The sequence below is a fragment of the Microcaecilia unicolor genome, unplaced genomic scaffold, assembly GCF_901765095.1.
Source record: "Microcaecilia unicolor unplaced genomic scaffold, aMicUni1.1, whole genome shotgun sequence".
In the NCBI taxonomy this organism is placed as follows: domain Eukaryota; kingdom Metazoa; phylum Chordata; class Amphibia; order Gymnophiona; family Siphonopidae; genus Microcaecilia; species Microcaecilia unicolor.
The window spans coordinates 64,620-88,660 of record NW_021963362.1 but is presented as its reverse complement, the minus strand read 5'-3'; the positions used below and the strand labels follow the sequence as shown (position 1 = coordinate 88,660).

General features: G+C 44.3%; 1 protein-coding gene across 1 annotated transcript in view; it reads right to left on the bottom strand.

The window, feature by feature from the left end:
* Window positions 1-24,041, bottom strand: part of LOC115459251 (sperm-associated antigen 5-like) — a gene marked incomplete at its 5' end in the record, with an annotated part of 101,832 nt that overhangs the window by 19,570 nt on the left and 58,221 nt on the right. The window contains 4 exons of the mRNA XM_030189108.1: window positions 6,907-7,030; window positions 17,690-17,773; window positions 17,980-18,094; window positions 19,306-19,474. Of these exons, the coding sequence (XP_030044968.1) occupies window positions 6,907-7,030; window positions 17,690-17,773; window positions 17,980-18,094; window positions 19,306-19,474 (492 nt within the window). The remainder of the gene's footprint in view (window positions 1-6,906; window positions 7,031-17,689; window positions 17,774-17,979; window positions 18,095-19,305; window positions 19,475-24,041) is intronic.

The window sequence follows — 24,041 nt, the reverse complement described above, 5'->3', positions numbered from 1 at the left end:
GGCACTGCAGGATTGCAATCCGTTATGTCGTAATGTGTTACCAATGGTTTTCGTGGTGACAGTGGTCCCAGCTGCCTTGAGATCATTGACAAATTCCCCCCTTGTAGTTGTAGGCTGATTTCTAACCTTCCTCATGATCAAGGATACCCCACGAGGTGAGATTTTGCGTGGAGCCCCAGATCTTTGTCGATTGACAGTCATTTTGTACTTCTTCCATTTTCTTACTATGGCACCAACAGTTGTCTCCTTCTCGCCCAGCGTCTTACTGATGGTTTTGTAGCCCATTCCAGCCTTGTGCAGGTGTATGATCTTGTCCCTGACATCCTTAGACAGCTCCTTGCTCTTGGCCATTTTGTAGAGGTTAGAGTCTGACTGATTCACTGAGTCTGTGGACAGGTGTCTTTCATACAGGTGACCATTGCCGACAGCTGTCTGTCATGCAGGTAACGAGTTGATTTGGAGCATCTACCTGGTCTGTAGGGGCCAGATCTCTTACTGATTGGTGGGGGATCAAATACTTATTTCCCTCTGCAGAATGCAAATAAATTCATATACTTTCCACAATGTGATTTTCCGGATTTAATTTGTGATGTGCTATCTCTCACTGTTACCAATAACCTACCCTTCAATTATGGGCTGCTCATGTCTTTGTCAGTGGGCAAACTTACAAAATCAGCAAGGGATCAAATACTTATTTCCCCCACTGTATGTGTAAAGGGCTAGCTGCTATTCTATAAAGAATGCACCAAAGTTGCTTAGCATATTACTGTGAGGAGGGCATACAGTGGGGGAAATAAGTATTTGATCCCTTGCTGATTTTGTAAGTTTGCCCACTGACAAAGACATGAGCAGCCCATAATTGAAGGGTAGGTTATTGGTAACAGTGAGAGATAGCACATCACAAATTAAATCCGGAAAATCACATTGTGGAAAGTATATGAATTTATTTGCATTCTGCAGAGGGAAATAAGTATTTGATCCCCCACCAACCAGTAAGAGATCTGGCCCCTACAGACCAGGTAGATGCTCCAAATCAACTCGTTACCTGCATGACAGACAGCTGTCGGCAATGGTCACCTGTATGAAAGACACCTGTCCACAGACTCAGTGAATCAGTCAGACTCTAACCTCTACAAAATGGCCAAGAGCAAGGAGCTGTCTAAGGATGTCAGGGACAAGATCATACACCTGCACAAGGCTGGAATGGGCTACAAAACCATCAGTAAGACGCTGGGCGAGAAGGAGACAACTGTTGGTGCCATAGTAAGAAAATGGAAGAAGTACAAAATGACTGTCAATCGACAAAGATCTGGGGCTCCACGCAAAATCTCACCTCGTGGGGTATCCTTGATCATGAGGAAGGTTAGAAATCAGCCTACAACTACAAGGGGGGAACTTGTCAATGATCTCAAGGCAGCTGGGACCACTGTCACCACGAAAACCATTGGTAACACATTACGACATAACGGATTGCAATCCTGCAGTGCCCGCAAGGTCCCCCTGCTCCGGAAGGCACATGTGACGGCCCGTCTGAAGTTTGCCAGTGAACACCTGGATGATGCCGAGAGTGATTGGGAGAAGGTGCTGTGGTCAGATGAGACAAAAATTGAGCTCTTTGGCATGAACTCAACTCGCCGTGTTTGGAGGAAGAGAAATGCTGCCTATGACCCAAAGAACACCGTCCCCACTGTCAAGCATGGAGGTGGAAATGTTATGTATTGGGGGTGTTTCTCTGCTAAGGGCACAGGACTACTTCACCGCATCAATGGGAGAATGGATGGGGCCATGTACCGTACAATTCTGAGTGACAACCTCCTTCCCTCCGCCAGGGCCTTAAAAATGGGTCGTGGCTGGGTCTTCCAGCACGACAATGACCCAAAACATACAGCCAAGGCAACAAAGGAGTGGCTCAGGAAGAAGCACATTAGGGTCATGGAGTGGCCTAGCCAGTCACCAGACCTTAATCCCATTGAAAACTTATGGAGGGAGCTGAAGCTGCGAGTTGCCAAGCGACAGCCCAGAACTCTCAATGATTTAGAGATGATCTGCAAAGAGGAGTGGACCAAAATTCCTCCTGACATGTGTGCAAACCTCATCATCAACTACAGAAGACGTCTGACCGCTGTGCTTGCCAACAAGGGTTTTGCCACCAAGTATTAGGTCTTGTTTGCCAGAGGGATTAAATACTTATTTCCCTCTGCAGAATGCAAATAAATTCATATACTTTCCACAATGTGATTTTCCGGATTTAATTTGTGATGTGCTATCTCTCACTGTTACCAATAACCTACCCTTCAATTATGGGCTGCTCATGTCTTTGTCAGTGGGCAAACTTACAAAATCAGCAAGGGATCAAATACTTATTTCCCCCACTGTACATATAGGCAAAGCGTGGGTATGTCACCAGGTGATGCAAGCAACTTATAGAACACTATCACTTGATCGCATTGCATGGCATACTTAGGCACACCAGCTTACACTACCCATTGATCTGTTGTAAGTGGCAGCATGTAAAATTTCAGCCCACCAACACAGTTTTGCACTAGTATTCTATAACAGCTTAGGAGTACCTAAGTGAAGATAGAGTTGGTGCTAAGCATGCCCTATTATGGTGGTTACATCTTGGCACCAAGTTACAGGCTTGCTCCCTTTGTGAACACTCTTGGTGCTGATGCGAGGCCAAAAGGCAGTACATGGTACTGGAGGTGGTGTTTCCCTACTATGAATCTCCTCCTGCGACTTGGCTGTATCTATGTGTGGGTGTATGCATCCTTTAAATCCAGTAAGCAAAACCAGTCCCCGTTTTGAAGAATGGGAGAATAATGTTGCCTAGGGAAAGCATTGTAACATTCGCTTAGCCAGATATTTATTCATGGCCCTTAAGCCTAGAATGGGATGAAATTCCCCCATCTTTTTTGTGATCAGGAAGTACTTGGAATGAAGTCCCTTCCCTCTTTCCCCTGGTGGTATGAGTTTGACTGCATTGGTGTGTAAGAGGGAAGAGAGATCCACTGTAAGCAATTCTTGATGCTCTCAGGCAATGTGGAGGAACTGTCTCAAATCTCTAACAACAGGTCATCTGGTGCTGCTATGGGGATTGAGGTTATGTTCTGCTGGAGACAGTCAAAACCCAATCCCAGGTTTTGATTTTGAAGCTGGTTGGGATTTTTGGGTTCTCTGCTGTCTTAGATAAGAGAGAGGTCACTAAGTTGTCTGGGAGGAGTGAAAGGACGGAGGGTACCTATTCCTGTGAGAGTAATGAGGACTTCCTATATCCTAGAAAAGTATGCAGGATTAGGAGTCTGCCTGGAGAAGATCTGAAGATGTCTGAGTGCTGGTTGATGAGGGTAGCAGCCTCTTGCACATTTTCTTTGAAGAGATTCTCTCCACAGCATGGCATGACAGCAAAGTTTTCCTGAACTTCTGGCTTGAAGTCTACAGTTTGCAGCCATGCAATTCTGCAGGCTCCAATCCCTGTAGCTGAGGCTCTCAATGCCATATCGAAAATATCATAGCTCGCATAGGCCATGTGTTTTCTGCACTACTTTTCCTTGATTACTAGCTTGTGGAGTTAACTGGCCTTCTCCTGAGGATAGTGTCAAACTCTGATACACTGAATATATAGTTTCTGCAAGTACATATCCATGAAGTGCTGGTAGTACTTTTGGCTTTTTTGAGAGCAGATTAAACCACCATGGAAAGGTGAGGAAGTTGTAGCTTCTCAAAAAGTAAAGCCTTTTGAACTCTATATAGAGTCAACCTTCTTGTTAGCAGGAGGTACGTAGGAGGGGATGGGGTCTCCCAAATGTCTCATCTGCGTCTCCCTAAGGATTCAGTGAATGGGCACCACCACAGCATTCTTAGGAAGGTCATGGATGTCCAATGTTTTTGCTCCTGGAGGTTACCTCTTTCTAAAGAAAATGGGATGTTCTTTGCCATCTGCCTGACAAACTCAATGAGCAAAAGCTCCTCTGGGGAAGATCTGTGCCTCCTGTGTGAGGAGGAAGGAAGACCAGTGGACCTCTCCTCCAAGAAGATCCCTGACCCCTCTTCATATACTCAAGAGCACCTACTTGAGCAACTGACCTCTTGGTCAGGCTTGGACCAGGAGCATCGAGGCACTGATGTGTTGGAGAAACTTCCTCCCCCAATGAACTGGATATTGATACTAGCACAGTCTACATTGATTCTGAAGCCCTTCAAAACCTTGGCGTCAATGTGTCTCCTACAGGCAGTGAATAAACTTCAAGTATCAGCTGAAACACCTCAAGTCTCTGCACCAATGCCCTTGAAGTTAAAGCTTCACACCAAGAAAGAACTGCTCCATATGCTCCTCAAATTTGCTCATGAGCTACTCTTCAACAGCTGCCATCAACAAAGGTGATGGCATCCCAGTCAGAGTAGCCATGTCTTCCTGAGTTAATTGAGATGTATTGGGAACTAGATTTAGACTTCTTGGAGGCTGTCACACCCCTTCCGATACCATGGAGAATGAGCGGTCCTCACGCTATGGTTGCTTTGAGGGCACCAGTGACCTTGGAGTCTTGAAGCTTTCTGCACCACACTTTGAGGGAGCTTGATGAAGGTTAGTCCTAGGCCCCACCTGACATCCTTATCCCTCAGCACCGAAGAGGTCAAGGATGAATTTTTTCTCTTCCTCAGGAGGGGATTGGACTATGACTGATCACAACGGCCTCTGTCAATATTTAAAGTTGAGGATGACTGAGACACTCAATGTCAATGTGTCCCCACTGTTCATTGCAGCTCTAGGAACCATGCAGACTGATGCTTCTGATGTCGATGTTAAGGGAGTGGACTTTATAGGGATGCAAAGCTCTGCCATCATATCACCAATAAGTTGACTGTGTTACATCTGTGGGATACTTGAAAGAAATCAACAATCCTGCAGTGCTTGCCCTTACAATCCAAAGACCCTTTCTACTCCTAAATATTTTGCAGAGTCATGCTTGCTCTGAATAAAATCTGCTGTTTGCCTGAACATGCCCGTGTGCCTGTTAAGCCACCAGACTCATTGGAGCTTGAGTTCTGGGGTAAACCCTAGAAATAATGTCATAAAACTGTTCGGAGCCCTGAATTCCACGAAATGCATCTTCAATGATATCAAAGACATTCTTGTGGTTTCTTGTCAATCACCTACTGAAATGTTATCAGATCAGTCATTACTGAAAACAGAATGGTGTAAAAGATGGATATCTCTAAATGACCCTTCCCTTAGCCTCTTAAGACTCATCTGATCTTCTATCAGCTCAATGAACACTTGAGCCTTCCTGAGCAAGCACTACCTTGCGGTTAGCTTGGCAGAGTTTAAAAAGGGGTTGGACGGTTTCCTAAAGGACAAGTCCATAGACCGCTACTAAATGGACTTTGGAAAAATCCACAATTTCGGGAATAACTTGTATAAAATGTTTGTATGTTTGGGTAGCTTGTCAGGTGCCCTTGACCTGGATTAGCCGCTGTCGGGGACAGGATGCTGGGCTCGATGGACCTTTGGTCTTTTCCCAGTGTGACATTACTTATGTATTTATTTAAAGAAGACAAACGCTGTTTCTTCAGTTGTCCCTGAGAGACCGTGTCAATACATGCAGGTTGTATGGTCAAAAGTTGTGATTGCTTATGGGTTAACAGATTAGGTAGTTGCCAATAGGGTAAAGTATGTGTTTGTACTAACTAAATTCTGATAAGTGTGAGTTTTCTTTTCAAAGAGCGTTATTTATGAACATTTCTTATATGTCATTATTTCATTCTTGTAAATAGACATTTGTTGTTATACTCTTGTAAATAAACTCTCTGTGCTTTTATTATAGCTATGTCTTCTTATGGTACATACATACATTAGGAGTATGAACTCACATTTATTCACATCTCGTAAAGAACCAATTAATTGGATATTAATTGGTTCTTTACGAGATGTGAATAAATGCGAGTATAATATTTTTTACAGTATAATATAATTTTTACTTGCACGTCTCTAGTCTACCACATCTAGTGGTGATTGTATCACTCCTACAACTTATTGGGGCCAAAAATAGATTTGCACTGCTTCTCTTGACCATGAATTCTTCTCTTTGACATCTGTGAACAAACACAACATTGAGAGGGATCATAATCAGATCCCAAGCACTGCAGGCATCAACTATGAATATCCATTATGGATACTGTCCTTTTACACCCGGAACACTTATTAAAGTCACTGAAAAAACTTTCTGGGACGTGTCCAGAAAAATAGATCCAGCAAAACTAAATAACTTAATTTTGAAAAATACCTGACCAGGTGCCCAGGCCAACAAAGCCAAAAGTGGGGCAACAGCAAAAGAAAGGAAACTTTAAACACCAGAAAAACCTAACTAAAGCAAGTGTACAGGGACAGAAAAAAAGGACCCCATTCAACAATAACAGGACTTAAACAAAATCATGGAAGAATGAATAACGTTTTTAAAAAATATGCAATTTGTTGTGAGCTGAGAAGGAGCACTAGTCCAGTGTGACTGTTTTGCTCCTCAGAAAAATGGCGACTGGCTAGGTTCCACGTGACAGTGGTAAGCAGGAAGGCATGCATGTGCGGTGCTCATTCTCAAAAGCTGTGGTAAACAAAAGCTGGAGATTAGTTCCCACATGAGGGTCCACTGGCTGTCGTCACCCACATGTGAGACTTTCAGTATCCCTACTCGTCCTTGGAGAAAGCATGGCTTCAGGACAAAAAATTAGATGGAATATCTTCCCTGCCTTCATTCCTCTGGAGGTACTGGCATCACCACACCCATTCCAGTCTTGCTTTTAATATCAACTCTGGCTTTGGCATGGGTGTAATTTCATAACAGGGCACTTTAAAGTATTTCTAAAATTAAAGTGTTCTACAAAAATCAACCAAGCCCTTTTTGAACTCACAGCTCCTTCTTCAGCTTGTGAATTTCTTGAGTTTTATTCTGGAGCAGCTGGGATGCTGTGATGCTCAGGTTTGCTATAATGCCTCTGAGCTCAAATAGGATATCTGGCAAGCTCACCTCGAAGTCTGCATCCAGAACAGAGAGAAAGATGACATTAAACCCCAACAGTTTTACATACATAACATTAAACAACCCTAAACTCCCAGGAGAAAAAGGAACATGAGTTTCCTCATACTGCAGCAGTACCAGAAAGGAAGATCATATGTTACTATCCAGGTCTGATTAATGAGTTACAAGAGAACACAGAGAAAAAAAAAACCTACAACTTATAACTTCAGAGAAACTTTCTCAGCAAGGACAAGGGTGCTAGTTTTTCTCCATGGACAAGCAGGATGTGTCAGCCACACAATGATGAAAATCAAATCAATGACATCTATCAATGTTTCCAAGAGCTTGTGCAGTTATTCTCACTCTTGTTGACTACTCTTCCCCATATGGCTGTTCTATCTGCTCTAGCCACAAGGATGGATTCTTTTGCTTACCCCAATCCCTTCACTGAAGATTTCTGAAGGAAGGGATGGCAAGAGGATGCCACAAAAGCATCTGTAAGATAAGCATATTTGAGTGTATAACCATTCCACAAGACCTCTTGAGACTCACCAGTCCAAACTGATCAGAGTCCACTTCCATTAAAACAATGCCAGATGATAGACCACACCTCCACTGGAAGATGGACCTTCCCCCCAAAACATCACAAGTCCAGGCCTTCATTTCTTCTACCTCTCGTTTCCTTAAAAGGACTAGCCTTTCCCTTGAAACTGATACTTCTGAGGCACCACAGGCTTCTCTGGATAGTACTTCCAGAAATCACACAGGTGGCCCTAATGGGAAAAGGTCTTGATATCCTTAACTGCTTGTGCACTGGGAGTTTTGGAACGTTAGATTTGTCCAAGTCCTTCACATTCTTCTCCAAATCCTCTCCAAACAACAGCCTGCTATGGAAAGGCTATTAATCCCAATGTACCTTGGATGACGCATCATCCAATGAATTTTGGAGTCACAACAACTGATGGGCTTCTATTTTTGCAACCATAATTCTTTGTTGAAGCTCAAATCAGAGTGCATCCATCAAGAAAGCTGACCCTGCATCCCTGATGCCTATCACGGACTCATCTAGAGGTCCTCCAATCTCTGGTCATGTATCTTGAAGGCCAGCGCTAAAGTCTCAAAGGACTGTTTCAACACAGCTTTCATTCTTCTATCCTGGAACAGAACAAAAATGGGCCTAGAAGGGTGGAGTTGGATTCTAAACCCTGAACAGATTCTGCAGCACCGACTGCCCAAACCGACTGTCGCGTCGGGTATCCTGCTGAAGGCAGTAGTGAGATATGAATGTGTGGACTGATGACCACGTTGCAGCCTTGCAAATCTCTTCTATAGAAGCTGACTTCAAGTAAGCCACTGAAGCAGCCATGGCTCTGACATTATGAGCCCTCTAGAAACAGCCCAGTTTGGGCATAAGTAAAGGATATGCAATCCGCTAGCCAATTAGAGATTGTGCGTTTTCCGATGGCGACTCCCCTCCTGTTGGGATCAAAAGAAACAAACAACTGGGCAGACTGTCTATAGTGCTTTGTCCACTCCATGTAAAAGGCCAATGCTCTCTTACAGTCCAAGGTGTGCAACTTGTCCTCACCAGGGCAGGCATGTGGACGGGGAAAAAATGTTGGCAAGACAATTGACTGGTTCAGATGGAACTCCGACACTACCTTCAGCAAGAACTTAGGGTGAGTGCAGAGGACTACTCTGTTATGATGAAACATGATATAAGGTGCATGCACTACCAGGGCTTGGAGCTCACTGACTCTACGAGCTGAAGTAACAGCCACCAAGAAAATGACCTTCCAGGTCAAGTACTTCAGATGGCAGGAATTCAGTGGCTCAAAGGAGCTTTCATCAGCTGGGTGAGAACGACGTTGAGATCCCATGACACTGGTGGAGGTTTGACAGGGGGCTTTGACAAAAGCAAACCTCTCATGAAGTGAACAACTAAAGGCTGTCCTGAGATAGGCTTACACTCTACACGTTGATGATAAGCACTAATTGCACTAAGATGAACTCTTATGGAGTTGGTTTTAAGACCAGACTCTGATAAGTGTAGAAGGTATTCAAGTAGGGTCCATGTAGGACAAGAAAAAGGATCTAGGGCCTTGCTGTCACACCAGACGGCAAACCTCCTCCATTTGAAAAAATAACACCTTTTCGTGGAATCTTTTCTGGAAGCAAGCAAGACTCGGGAGACACCCTCTGAAAAACCTAAAGAGGCCACTTCTAAGCTCTCAACATCCAGGCCATGAGAGCCAGAGACTGGAGGTTGGGATGTAGAAGCGACCCCTCGTTCTGGGTGATGAGGGTTGGAAAACACTCCAATCTTCACGGTTCTTCGGAGGACAACTCCAGAAGAAGAGGGAACCAAATCTGACAAGGCCAGAAGGGAGCAACCAGTATCATTGTTCCGCGGTCTTGCTTGAGTTTCAGCAAAGTCTTCCCTGCTAGAGGTATGGGAGGATACGCATACAGAAGGCCTCTTCCTCAATGCAGGAGAAAGGCATCTGACACTAGTCTGTCGTGGGCCTGAAGTCTGGAACAGAATTGAAGGACTTGATTGATCTGAGTGACAAAAAGATCCACCAAGAGGGTGCCCCACGCTCGGAAGATCTTGTGGACAACGCCCATGTTTAGTGACCACTCGTGAGGTTGCAAGATCCTGCTCAACCTGTCGGCCAGACTGTTGTTTACGCCTGCCAGGTACGTGGCTTGGAGAAACATGCCGTGACGGCGCGCCCAAAGCCACATCCGGATGGCAAGATCCGGTGCCCCCCTGCTTGTTGGTGTAATACATAGCAACCTGATTGTCTGTCTGAATCAGAATGATTTAGTTGGACAGCTGATCTCTGAAAGCCTTGAGAGCGTTCCAGATCGCTTGTAATTCCAGGAGGTTGATCTGAAGACCCTTTTCCGGAAAGGGCCAAGCTCCTTGAGTGTGAAGTCCATCTACCTGAGCTCCCCACCCCAGGAGGGATGCATCCGTCGTCAGCACGTTTTGTGGCTGAGGAATTTGGAATGGATGTCCCAATGTCAGATTGGATCGAATGGTCCACCACTGAAGGGAACTGCAAAAGTTGGTGGAGAAATGGATCACATCCTCTATATCCCCTGTAGCCTGGCACCACTGGGAAGCTAGGGTCCATTGAGCTGATCCCATATGTAGACGTGCCATGGGAGTTACATGAACTGTGGAGGCAATGAGGGGCATAATCAAACGCGAACGCCCATCTCCATGGGCGTCTATGTCAGAAAACGGGTACGTGAAGAGGCGGGACATACCGTATTTTCAAAAAAAATGGGCGTCCATCTTTTTTTTCGATAATACGGTTTGTGCCAGGTAAATGCATTGGATTTGTGCGGATTTGAGCTGGGCGGTATCGTTTTTCAGTGATAATGGAAACCGAAGGCACCCAGCTCAAAAACGAACAAATCCAAGGCATTGGGTCGTGGGAGGGGCCAGGATTCATAGTGCACTGGTCCCCCTCATATGCCAGGACACCAACCGGGCACCCTAGGGGGCACTTAGAAAAAGTAAAAAAAAAAAAAAAAAAAGTAAAATACCTCCCAAGTCCATAGCTCCCTTCCTTTGGGTGCTGAGCCCCTCAAATCCCCCCCACCTGGGTGAAGTGCACTGCACCCACTAACAACTGCTCCACAGACCTGCATACTGCTGTGATGGAGCTGGGGATGACATTTGAGGCTGGCATACAGGCTGGAAAAAAAGGTTTTTAAAGTTCTTTTTTTTTTGTGGAAGGGGGTTAGTGACCACTGGGGGAGTCCAGGGAGGTCATCCCCAAGTACCTCCAGTGGTCATCTGGGCAGTTGGGGCTCTTTTTTGGCACTTGTTCGTGAAAAAAAAAAGGGTAAAAAAAAAAGTGACCCAAAATCGCGGTAAAACCGCCTTTTTCGATTATCAGCCGAAGGCAGCCATCTCTCCTCGGCCTATAACCATGCCCCAGTCCCGCCTTCACCATGCCTCCGACACGCCCCCGTCAACTTTGGTCGTTCCTGCAACGGAGTGCAGTTGAAGACGACCAAAATCGGCTTTCGATTATACCGATTTGGTCGCCCACGGAATAAAGACACCCATCTCCCGATTTGGGTCGAAATATGGGCATCTTTCTCTTTCGAAAATAAGGCTGACTGTGTCCTAAGAGTCTCGACATCTGCCGAGCTGTGATCTGTTGAGACGCTCGAGCCATGGATATGAGAGCCAGGAGATTGTCTGCCCTTGCCTGGGGAAGATAAGCTTGAGACGTCTGTGTGTCTAAAAGAGCTCCAATGAACTCCAAAGTTTGAACCGGAACGAGATGGGACTTGGGATAATTGATCACAACCCCCAGTAGCTCTAGCATTTGAATAGTCATCCGCATGGACTGTAAAGCGCCTGCCTCCGAGGTGCTCTTCACCAGCCAATCGTCAAGGGAACACATGCACTCCCAGTCTGCGTAGCGATGCTGCAACAAAAGCCAGGCACTTTGCAAAAACCCTGGGCGCAGACACGAGGCCAAAGGGCAGTACACAATACTGAAAGTGCCGAGTTCCCAACCAAAAATCGAAGATACTTCCAGTGAGCATTGAGATGTGGGTATAAGCATCCTTTAAGTACAGAGACATAGCCAATCATTTTCCTAAATCATGGGAAGAAGGGTGCTGAAGGAAACCATCCCGAAGTTTTCTCGGACTAGGAATTTGTTCAGGGCCCTTATGTCTAGGATGGGACGCATCCCCCTTGTTTTCTTTTGCACAAAGAAGTACATGGAATAGAATCCCAGCCCTTCTTCCCCTGGTGGAACGGGTTCGACCGCATTGGCCTTTAGAAGGGCAGAGATTTCCTCTGCAAGTACCTGCCTGTGCTAGGAGCTGTAAGAATGAGCTCCTGGTGGGCAATTTGGAGGTTCGAATTCCAGATTGAGGGTGTATCCTAACCAGACTATTTGAAGAGGCCGCCACCTTTGGTGAAAAAAATATTAACCTCTCTCGAACCAGTAAGTCGTCTGGAACGGACACTTGCACTGTGGCTATGCTGCACTGGAGCCAGTCAAAAACCCGTCCCTTGCTTTTGCTGGGGAGCCACATGGGCCGTAGGTGCACGCTGTTCACAAGAACGAGCGCGCTGGGACTGAGCCTGGGTAGGCTGCCAAGAAGCAGGAGAGTACCTATGCCTATTATAGGAATAGGGAGCACTCCTCCTCCCTGCAAAAACCTCCTAGATAAGGAGGTGGTAGCAGAAGATGCCCGGCAGGAGAGAGAATCCATAGCATCATGGTGCTTTTTGATCTGATCAACCACATCCTCTACTTTTTCACCAAAAAGGTTATCCACTGGCAAGAAACATCTGCCATTCGCTGCTGGATCTTATGATCCAGGTCAGAGACACGCAGCCATGAGAGTCTGCGCATCACTATACCTTGAGCAGCTATTCTGGATGTCACATCAAAAGTGTTGTAAGTACCCCTGGCCAGGAATTTTTGACACGCCTTCTGCTGCCTGACCACCTGGTGAAAAGGTTCGGCGAGCTCTGGAGGAAGCGCTTCGACCAAACTGGACAGTTGCCTCACCGAGTTCCACAAGTGGATGCTCGTGTAGAGCTGGTATGTCTGTATCTTGGCTGCGAGCATAGCGGCCTGATAAGTCTTCCTCCCAAAGAAATCCAAGGTCCTAGACTCTCTGCCTGGGGGCGCTGAGGCATAGTCTCTAATACTCTTGGCTCTCTTGAGAGTAGAATCCAGCACCATAAAATCGTGAGGTAGCTGAGACTTCACCATCACTGGCTCTCCGTGGACTCTGTACTGGGACTCAGCTTTTTTGGGGGACCACTTGATTAGAGAGAGGGAACGACCAGTTTTGCATAAGAACTTCCCTGAGTGTGTTATGCAAGGGAGCCGTTGCAACCTCTGTAGGAGGAGAAGGATAATCCAAGACCTCGAGCATCTCGGCCCTGGACTCATCCACAACCTCCATAGGGAAGGGAATATCCTTAGACATTTCCCGAACAAAGGAAAAAAAAAAAAAAAAAAAAAAAGATTCTCAGGCGGAGACATCCTTCTTTCAATGGGTGGAGTAGGATCAGAGGGGACTCTTCTTCAGAAAAGTATCTGGGATCTTCCTCTTCCTCCCACAAGCGCTCATCATCGATATCGGACAAAGGCTCTCTAAGAGCAGCCCGAACCCGAGCCTGTCTCGACATCGAAGAATGACGACCTTGAGGGGGATGTCGAGAAGTCGACCCCTGCCTGGACTGCGGCGGAGCTTCCTCAGCCGGGTGGCAGCTGACGCTGCAAGCGGCACCGAGTTTGGGAACCTCACCACAGGTGAAGGACCAGATGCCACCTCAACAGACGATGCAGAAGGCGCAAGCACCCCTGGCACTGAAGTAGACTGGCGCAGCAATCCCTCCAGAAGCTCTGGAAGAAAAGCCCTGATGCGCTCATAGAGAGCCTCCATCGGAAAAGGCTGCAGGGCTGGTACAGGAGCCGGTGGCAGAATCTAAGGGAGCTCAAGAGCCGGTACCAGGCTGCCAGAAGACAGACGCATCGGCACTTCCTGTATGGAGTGTGTGAGCGGTCCTCCCGACGCCGACGCTTCTCGGGTGCCGAACCCCTTGGCTCCCCAGAGCTCTCGGTACAGCGCACGGAAGGAGATCGATGATGGTGCTTCTTAGCCTTTGCTTGACGCCTGTCATCAAGACTCCTCGGTACCGAAGAGGAGGACGTGGAATCCTCACACCTCCTCGGGGCCGGGTCTGACAAAGGTTGGTCCCGGGGGGCCTGCATAGCAGTAGGCCTCGAGACAGGTGGAGACCCACTCGATGCCTCGCTGCTCCCAGCGCGATTTGGTCGTTCGGCAGCCATTACCTGTGCTCTCGAAGTTGATGCTTCCCTCGACATCGACGCTACCAACCTCGGAACTGAAGCAGATGCTGAAGTCGAAGGACCGGATCGATCAGCAAAAGGTTTTTCTCGTTGAGCCTCCCGAGACACTTGGGTCCGTTTTTTCATTAAAGGACACAGCTTACAAGCAGCTGGAAGATGATTGGGCCCAAGGCACTGGAGACACCACGAGTGGGGGTCGGTACCCGAGATGGTCCGGTTGCACCGAGTACAACGCTTGAAGCCGCTGGGTGTCCTCGATGACATGGACGATAAAACGGCGGCTGTGAAATTAAAAGGCACAAAAAAAGGGAAAAAGAAAACCCGACTGTGCAGCCTAAAAGAGGGTCGCGATGAAAAGAAAGAAAACTTATACTCAGTGAGAAAACTATGAAAATAAGGGACTAAAAACTTTTATTTTTTTTAATTTTGAGAAAACAAAAAGAAGAAGAAGCAAAAGGGAAAATGGTAACGCTATGATCTCCTGGGCCGAAGGTAACACAGCGAAAAAACTCTGTGTCACCCCAGTCGCGGAAAAAAAGTAACTGACGATGTCACGCTCGTGCCATGGGCAGGAAGCCGTTCGCGCATGCGCGGTGGGCTCTGCCCATGCACCGGAGCGTTCTAGAGAGATTTTTATTTTGATTGCAAAATGTTGCCGGTTTCCTGGGCCGCTGTGGACGTCGACCCAATCGTGAGAACAAGCAGCCTGCTTGTCCTCTGAGAAATAGATTACAAAATAATAAATATTAAAATTACAAATAAAAAAAAATATATATAACCAAAAAAAAAAAAACCAAACCATCCTGATCAAAATTTACCAAATAAAAGAGTTTTCAACTTGATAGATAAAATCTATGAATAAAAGTAGAGAATTCCAAAAAAGAAGTCACGAAAAGAAAACAAATAATTCAAAATTCTCAAAAAAAAAGAACTCCTTTGGGATGTGGGTGGGTAAAGCAACAACTGATCCTGTAGACAAGAAGAATGACTTAACAATGGAACCATTCAGAATTTCGACCATAAAAAGTTTTATACACCAAGCAAGCTGATTAAAAAAAAAATACACACACACACACACATATATCCTAGCCCGCACAGTGAGCCAGTGTAGTTTTGCTAAAAAATGCAAAACACTATCAAATTTCTTAATCCTATAAATTAACCAGGCTGAAGTATTCTGGATAAGTTGGTTTATTTAATAACCTAGTAGATAGGCCAAAATAAGGAACATTATAGAAATCAAGCTAAAATAATATCGGCATCCGAAAAAGCAAGGCAAAAGAGGTTTCATCAAAATAAGATTGAATTAAATGTAATTGTCTGTTTGAAAATTGTTTTGCCAGAGATGGTTTATCTGAGGCAGTATTTAGAGCAACTAATCTAGGATAATTACAAGGACTCTCGATTTGTCTTCTACTGGTAAAGATTTACCAGAAAATAGTAGAATAGTTTTAGGTACATCTACCTTAGGGTTCTTGAACAAAAGGACTTTTATCTTATTGGCATTCCACTTTAGCATGTTAGTCAAAGTCCAATGCTGGATCCTAGACATACAAGAGCACAATTCTTTCTTCTGCAACTGAAGAATCTGGGAACCTTCATATTGGCCACTGTTGCCATCAGGTCTGTTACTGACTGTCCCTAACACCACACTAGGTTTATGAAGGCTTCATGCCACAGAATTCATTGTTCAAGTTGTAGCCAGTTTCTGTTAAGGAACTTGCCCGAAAAAGTTTTCCACGTGTGCTGTGAACAGGTTCAACAGGTGAACTTCTACACCCACTCCATTAACACTGCTTTTTTTTTTTTGTTACATTTGTACCCCGCGCTTTTCCACTCATGGCAGGCTCAACGCGGCTTACATATACAAGTACTTATTTGTACTTGGGGCAATGGAGGGTTAAGTGATTTGCCCAGAGTCACAAGGAGCTGCCTGTGCCTGAAGTGGGAATCCAACTCAGTTCCCCAGGACCAGAGTCCACCACCCTAACCACTAGGCCACTCCTCCACTGCTCTGTTACCACCTGTGGGTTCTTCGTGCTGCCCTGGCGATTCACATATACCACCACCATTTTTAAGTTTTAACAGTTTTTATTGACAACTCCACATGTTTAATCGTTACAAACTGTCATGTAGTAACTTCACTAACAACCATGCTGTAAGAAAACAAGTATCAGTCACCATTTTATTGTCGGACATCACTCGCACTGCTTTGTCATGGACCAATGGCTGAAAGGTTTGCAGTGTCAGACATATAGCTCTGGTTTTTAGCCTGTTGATCAACCATGCTTTTTCCTCCAACAAGAGTCCCTGTGCCCCTTGTCCCAAACAATGACCCCCTCCCAGGCAGTAAGGCTGGCATCCATTGTCATGATCATCCATTCCAGTGACTCCAGACTCTTCCTGGCCTGCTCCAAACTACATGGGTATGCATGCTTACTATCTGCTGAAGATAGAGAACTATTGAAAAAGTGAAGGCTACACATAACCCTATAAAAGGTTGATGCCATCAAATCATTCATTTTCTGATTCCATCTGCTGGTAGAGTAGCACATATCCATGCATCTGAACTGGTCTGGAGAATAATAAAAAAGGTATTCTTGCCTGCAGCAGCTGGCCATTTATGGTCCCCTCAGAATGCCATGCTTGTGGAGACCTCATCCCCAGCTCCGAGGCCTTAGCCTTAACAACACGATCTTGCAAGGTTCTTATCCTCAACTTTTCAATCATCTCTATATGTTATACTTATCTCTAGGAGACAATCCACCAGGAAGTCTTAGAGCTCCAAATGGAAACGTTTCACCTTATGGCACCAGAATGATTCTCAAAACCCTTTCACCTGCTCTCTATACTAGTCTTTCTAGTGTCTTTTAGTTCCATTCATCTCCGGCCTGAAGACAAATTCAGTTTGGGTACATCTCGTTACTACTGATGCATACTATATCTGACTGGATAACAACCCCATCAGTGTCTCATGTTTAATAAGGGATTTAAAACAATCTCCATCCTTCTTCAACCTACCACAGTATTCTGCTTGGGTTGTAAAGGGGTAAAAGGCTACAACCAAATACATAATCCTTTTATAACCCTCATCTTGGAAGCCACCATTTTGTGGCTGATGCATCTTGTCTGTCCATGGAAAAAGCCAAGTTGTTTACAGCATCTCTTTCTCTTCCCCCCCTCCGGCCATTTTCTAAACTGGTTTGTGTTGCAGGCAGCATCTGTGTTCACAAACTTCCCCACCATCCCCTGCCAGCTGACACTCGGCATTATTGGCGATGTCACGTGTGGCTGTCTTTATCCTGCTGTCCAAAGAGAATCCCATTATCTGAAAAATACCTCATACATTTAGAACAGAAGGATCTACTGTGTCAGGTTAATGCTACACCTTTCATTCCCCATACCATTTACGTGTTTCAGGGAAGTAGCATAGTGGTTTAGTATTTTTGCTGTAGTTTATTATAGGACTGACAAGAATTGTATTTCTCTCTGGTGTACATCTTTTAGTTTAACTTATTCACAAACTTTAAACACTGTATTTTCAAGAACATACATACAAAGCAGTTTACAAAACAATGATAGAATCAAAATTAAAACAGGTACATAAGATAGGTAGCAGACATGGCAGACTCACAATAGAAGATTACCACACCCTTCCTTTTCCTAAGACATGAGACTTCTAAATAGAAGTGGCTAGGTGGTTGTTCTGCAACTTCCAGGTCAGCTTTACTTAGTCCTTCACATCCTACCATCTGATAAAGTGCAGAGAATAGTAATGACTTGAATAAATAGAAAGAATACCTGGTACTTTAGGAGTTGTGGGTTGGACTTTTGTGAATGCACTCTTTTCACTCATTGGTCCATCTGATTTCTCCTCTTCATTGTCTGTAATAAGAAAAATACATTCTGGGGGTACACACACACAAACATTCCCCTCAACACGAAGCAACCTGATCACAATATGCCCCCTCCCAAATGCCTATTCTGCACGCAACTTTCCCTCACACACTAAAGCTGAGGACTGGGAAGGAAATCAAGCTCAGTACTAGTTACACTAGGTATTGCATCACTGCTGAGAAAGCATTTCCTACCTGATTCTGCTTCTCTCTGTGCTGCTTTTAAAACACTACCAACAAAGGAGCTGGTCGGAGTGTGAATGGCAAACCTGGCAGGGGTACGGGTCACACTATTATCAGCAGCAAGATCCTGCAAGAAACACACAAACAAGAGTTACTCCATTAACATTTCAAGTTTCTAAACAGCAGTCACTGTACACAGTGCTACACAGAGCCATTCAATATAAAACATTCCATACTACATAATGCGAGTCAAAAAATATGCTTAAAAAAAAAGAAGACATTTCTCCTTATATTATGAACAGAACATAGAAGTTCCTTGTAGATATATCAACTAAGAATTATTTTGAAAGAGAAGAGTTTGCTTTTCAATTTTCCCTGAAGGTGATGAACTGGCCCTGACTATCAACACCCCTTAAGGGCATTAGTTACTTTGGGCAAACCTTGAAACTTGTGCTCCCATCCTAATTACTTTTCAGGCTCCTACAAGTCTCCTTTCTCCCCCCCCCCCCCAAAAAAAAAAATAAATTCAACAATCATGATTACCCCAATATCATCCCTCACAAAATAATCCTATAAAGTCACATAATCGGACATCATACTTTTAAATAATAAACAGGTAAAAGCACAGGTTGATGGTCTGCTGAGTTTGTTAAAACCCGATTCCAAATACATTCACTAATTTTCTCAAACCCAGACAATTACCTTTCCTAAAAACCTTCAGAGTCAAAAACAGTACAATTCCCATCCACTTGCACACGATCACAAATTCATTTTTTCTACAAACCTGGATGACGCTCAGCGACACACAGCTTCACCTCCATGCAACAATGCTGTTTATGCAAATTCCAATGCATACAGCACTGTTTAAGCAAATTCTGACATATTTAAAAAAAAAACAAACCCAAAAGATGGAGGAAAAAAAGACCGAACACTAGATCCCGGTAAGAAAAAAAAAACTTTCCAGAATGGGAAAAAGCCAGCAAGGAATAGTCCTCAGAAGGAACTGTCCCCCTTGGGTGAGAATTGGTCAGAGGGGAATAGTCCTAGGTGGGAATTGTCCAGGGGGAATTGGTGGGTGGCATGTCCCGGTGGGAACTTGCCTGATACCTACTGTAGGCTTAGTCTTGCTCATCTCCATCTTATTAATTCTACATCCTGAATGTAGAAAACGAAGTTGCATACCTGTCACAGGGGTTCTCTGTAGACAGCAAGAGAATGCAGCCACAGTCTATGGATACATCATACTTACACTGCCATACAATCCCTTCCCCTTCAGTGGGCATGGCTGCATTCCTCTGCTGTGAGTAGAATAATTTTACTGGGTCTATCTGTCCTTACCTCCTCATGCAGTGCTGCTTTCAAAGAGCCAGAGAGATCCAGCAGCTTCTCTTTCATTCGGGTAATTTGCCCAAAAGAATCTGATATTTCCTTCCCCATCTTTAGCAGCATGTCCCGGGCCTCAGCTTTAGTGGTGTCCAACTCCTCTTGTAGGGTTTCTTTAATTTTCCTTCATGGAAAAACACAAAGAAAAAAAAAAGCAGGACTGCTGGATGATTAAAATTTGTAATCACAATTAACCTTACAGTTAAAAAAAAAAATTAAGTTTATTACTCCATGCCACTCTACCCTCCACCTTCCCCAGTTCTGATATTTCTCCTTCCTACTGGGTAGGCTCTCCCTTCCCTTCCCCAACTTCTGCAGATCCAGTGTTGCATCTAATGCTGTTCCTCCGACCCCCCCCCCCCCTCCCGGTGGACCAGTATCTCTTTCTCTTCCCCCATCCCCCCCCCCCCCCCCCCCCCAGTGGACCAGCATCTCTTTCTCTTCCCCCCTCCGGCCATTTTCTAAACTTGTTAGTGTTGCAGGCAGCATCTGCAATTCCTGCAGTCAAATCCTGCCTCCTCTGATGAGCTTCCTGTTTTGTACAAGGGCAGGGCACAACAATAGACCAACCACGATTAAAAATTTTAATTGCATGATTAATCCACAGTCCCAGCAAAAAGCCTGAAGAACATTTGGAACACAATGCCATAACCATCAATTTTAGAATTTCTTATTAATTTAGTGTTGGTCCCCCAGGCGCTACTTGGAATTGAAGGTTAATACCACAAATACACAAAAATTATGAGCTATGGGATAATATCTACATCACACCCCACTGATTTAAACCTATTTTATGAGTCTACAAATACAGAAACTGCAGCAGAATTTATTTTAACATTCTCATGCTATCACTGATATTTTTGCATTAAATATATTACTATGAGAAAATAAAATTATTTAACATATTTCAAATCACATACTACAAAAAGCTAATTTGATGTTGCCTGCAGGCAAACATGGTGATATGGTCACCTTAATGAAATGCAAAAATCCTTTTTGCCTCTTATAACAAACTTTAATGCATCAGTGAACCCAAAATCCTGAAAGTACAATACCTAAGGGGAAAACCTGATTTGAACTTACTTATTCACACATCAACGGGCTTAAGATCCCACACAAAACTAGTGGCCTTGCCAAAGGAAAAATTAAAAGTCTTATCTGTTAATTTCCTTTCTTCCGAAGCAGCCAGATACAAAGATTTATGCTCCTCTACCAGCAGATGGCGACAGAGAACAACATTGGCATATGTGTTGAAGGGCTGAATGGTGCTTTAGGAAATTTGAGTGCCTTCTATCCAGGCTCAGGTAGCTTCCTGGGTACAAAGACATACCTCTAAACCAGAGTCTGATCAAAGCGGTTAACATTATAAAATTCATAAAAACAATGGAAAAGAACTCTCAATCATACCCTAAAAGGGAAACAAGGAGGGGAAGGCTCAGGTAAGACAAGGGGAAAGCAGAGCTATGTTAAGCTATTCCCTATCTCACAGGCTCACTAATGCAGAAAATTACACTCTTGGGAGGTCCATAAACCAATCCAAAAAAGTATTGTGAAGAAACAGCCTGTTTTAAGCTTGTAAAATGTACTGGATATTTTTCTGCATTAATTATGTCTTGAAGTGTATTTCTCCTATTTGTTCAGCAGGTGGTGCTTCTTTGCTGTAAAGCTGTTAGAGAGCAAATGAATGTTCTTTCTTTAGTTTTAGCACACAAACAGGAGAAGCTGTATATTTTTGAAATTTTCTTGTTCTAGGCTCTGATTGGCTCAGGAGCTCATTTTCATTTGGAGAGTGCTGGATTTTGCTCCAGTCTTAGCTAGGAAGAGAGAGAGAGAGAGACAGATCTCTTTGCTAAGGCTCTGTAAACAGTTACATTTGATAACTTGTGAGCTGCTATATGTCCTGATCTTCCCTGGTACTTTTTAGAAAGTAAACAAATGTTTAGTGTTATAATTATAATTTAGTGTTATATAACATATCCTCACCTTGGAAACCAGACTGCAGAGTACCGCAGGGATCACCACTATCACCGATCCTTTTGAACCTCATGATGACCCCACTAGCCAAGTGTCCTTATCCATTCAAGGCCTTAACCCATTCATATATGCTGATGATGTGACAATATATATCCCATACAAACATGATCTGGCAGAAATCACCAATGAAATCAAGCTCAGTTTAGACATCATGGACTCATGAGCAAACGCATTCCAACTAAACATCAACACAGAAAAAACACACTGCCTCATCATCTCATCCCAATATAACACATATAAACCCACAAACATCAACACCCCAGGTTATACCCTCCCTATCGCAGATAGCCTGAAAATTCTCGGAGTAACAATCGACCGGAACCTCTCACTAGAGAACCAAGCAAAATCTACCATAAAGAAAATGTTTCACTCAATGTGGAAACTTAAACGTGTGAAACCATTCTTCCCGAGGGAAATATTCCGCAACCTAACACAATCAATGGTACTAAGCCATGCAGACTACTCCAATGGAATCTATGCGGGTTGCAAAGAACAAATCATAAAGAAACTCCAAACTGCTCAAAACACAGCAGCCAGACTTATATTTGGAAAAACGAAATTCAAAAGCGCCAAACCCCTCCGAGAAAAACTGCATTGGCTCCCAATCAAAGAACGTATTGTTTTCAAAATCTGCACCCTGGTTCATAAAATAATCTACAGCGAAGCCCTGGGATACATGACAGACTCATAGACCTGCCAACCAGAAACGCAACTAGATCAGCACGAACATACCTAAATCTTCACTACCCAAGCAGCAAAGAACTCAAATACAAATCAACATACGCATCCAGCCTTTCCTACTTAAGCGCACAACTATGGAATGCTCTGCCAAAAGTAGTAAAAACAACGTACAGCCACCTAAATTTCTGGAAAGAACTAAAAACAAACCTGTTCAGGAAGGCATATCCCACCGACCCAACATAAAAGCCTGAGTACCAGCAACATAACAAAACCAAAGATCGTAACGGACACACCCAACTTCCCTCTTCTTCTCTGTTTCCCGATATATCTACCACACATGAACCTTATTCTACCACAATAACACCTTGTATTTGTTCATACCGGAACTGGCGAACGCCATTTCCAGTACTATGTAAGCCACATTGAGCCTGCAAATAGGTGGGAAAATGTGGGATACAAATGTAACAAATAATAATAATAATAATTGATCCATATTTCAGTTACCTGTTATTGTTTGCTGACTGCACTTTTTTGTACACTGTTCAATTTTTTAAGACAATAAACAATATTTAGTTTATTGCTTCTTTATCTGCACTGATAAAGAATCCTGGTGGTTTGTGTGTTGGGTCTGTGAGTGCTTTCTGGGAACTTAGGGACCACTGGGAGTGTGGCCTCCAGTAACCTAGAAATCACTGGGGATAATTTGAGAGCGGGAGACTCGCCCAGAGGTGGTTGCGACCCAGTCGGTGGAAGGGGGTTGCTAGTGTACAGCATAGCGGTGCAGGCAGACTTGAGCTGTGCTGGAGCTAGACCCTCTAAGTGGCTGCAAGGTAACCCCAAGCAGGTGGCTAGGCATTTTGTCACAAGTAATGTTTTAAGGCGAGACTGCAGACTGAATCCCCTTCAGGATATTTGTAGAGGAGCCAGAATAAACATTCAAACTAATAAGAGTATTGATTCTAACCTCTACGCTCCCTACTTCATTCCTAACACAAAGAGCTTTGCTTCTTAAAAGCCATAACTGCAGTTAATAGGCAGAAGAAACTAATTATACAAATACTATTCAGGGGACAAGTAACATAGTGAATGACAACAGCTAAAGACCCACATCTAATCTGCCCAATTAGGTAGCCAGAGCCACACCCGCCACTCCGTCGTGATCAAATACTGGCATAGCAAATAGGGAAGTCAAAAAATAGTGATTTATAATTTTGGATAGTAACATTTGTCAATACTTGAATAAACCAGTAATTCAACAATGCAGGATCCCACCATAGGTAATGTACAGCTTGGATACCCTCCCATGCATCTGGACTGGTCTGTAGGAAAATAAGGAATTAGGTCTTGACTACTCACTTCCTTTAAATAGAGTCCTTCCAGACTAGTCCAGAAGCCCACCTTCCTAGATTTAGCCTATTCCGTTTTATTTCAATGCTCTCTGCAGAGGTAGGGAGCCTCCTCCTTCAGTGATCCTTCTGATGGTGTATGCCTTGAATTTGTTGAAGTCAAGTTACTTGGGTGCAGTTAACCAGTTTGGAGCCTTCTTGTTGTGAAAGGAGGGGGGGGGGGGGGTCTATTTTTGAGGATTTGCTTTCAACCAGGATTTATACTGGAGCTTCGAGGACTGCACAGAACCATATATATCATGATGTGAACAAGCCAGTTGTTCTCTTTCCATCTGCTCATGGAAGAGCATAAACCCCACACATCTGGATTGCTCTGGAGGGATGACAAGGAAATAACAGAAATTGTGCTTTTGATTTTTGTTAGTCACCATGTATCAGGATATAGCGAATGCTACATACCTGTAGAAGGTATTCTCCGAGGACAGCAGGCTGATTGTTCTCACTGATGGGTGACGTCCTCGGCAGCCCCTCCAATCGGAATCTTCCTAGCAAAGTCCTTTGCTAGCTCTCGCGCGCCCGCACGCATGCGCGGCCGTCTTCCCGCCCGAAACCGGCTCTAGCCGGCCAGTC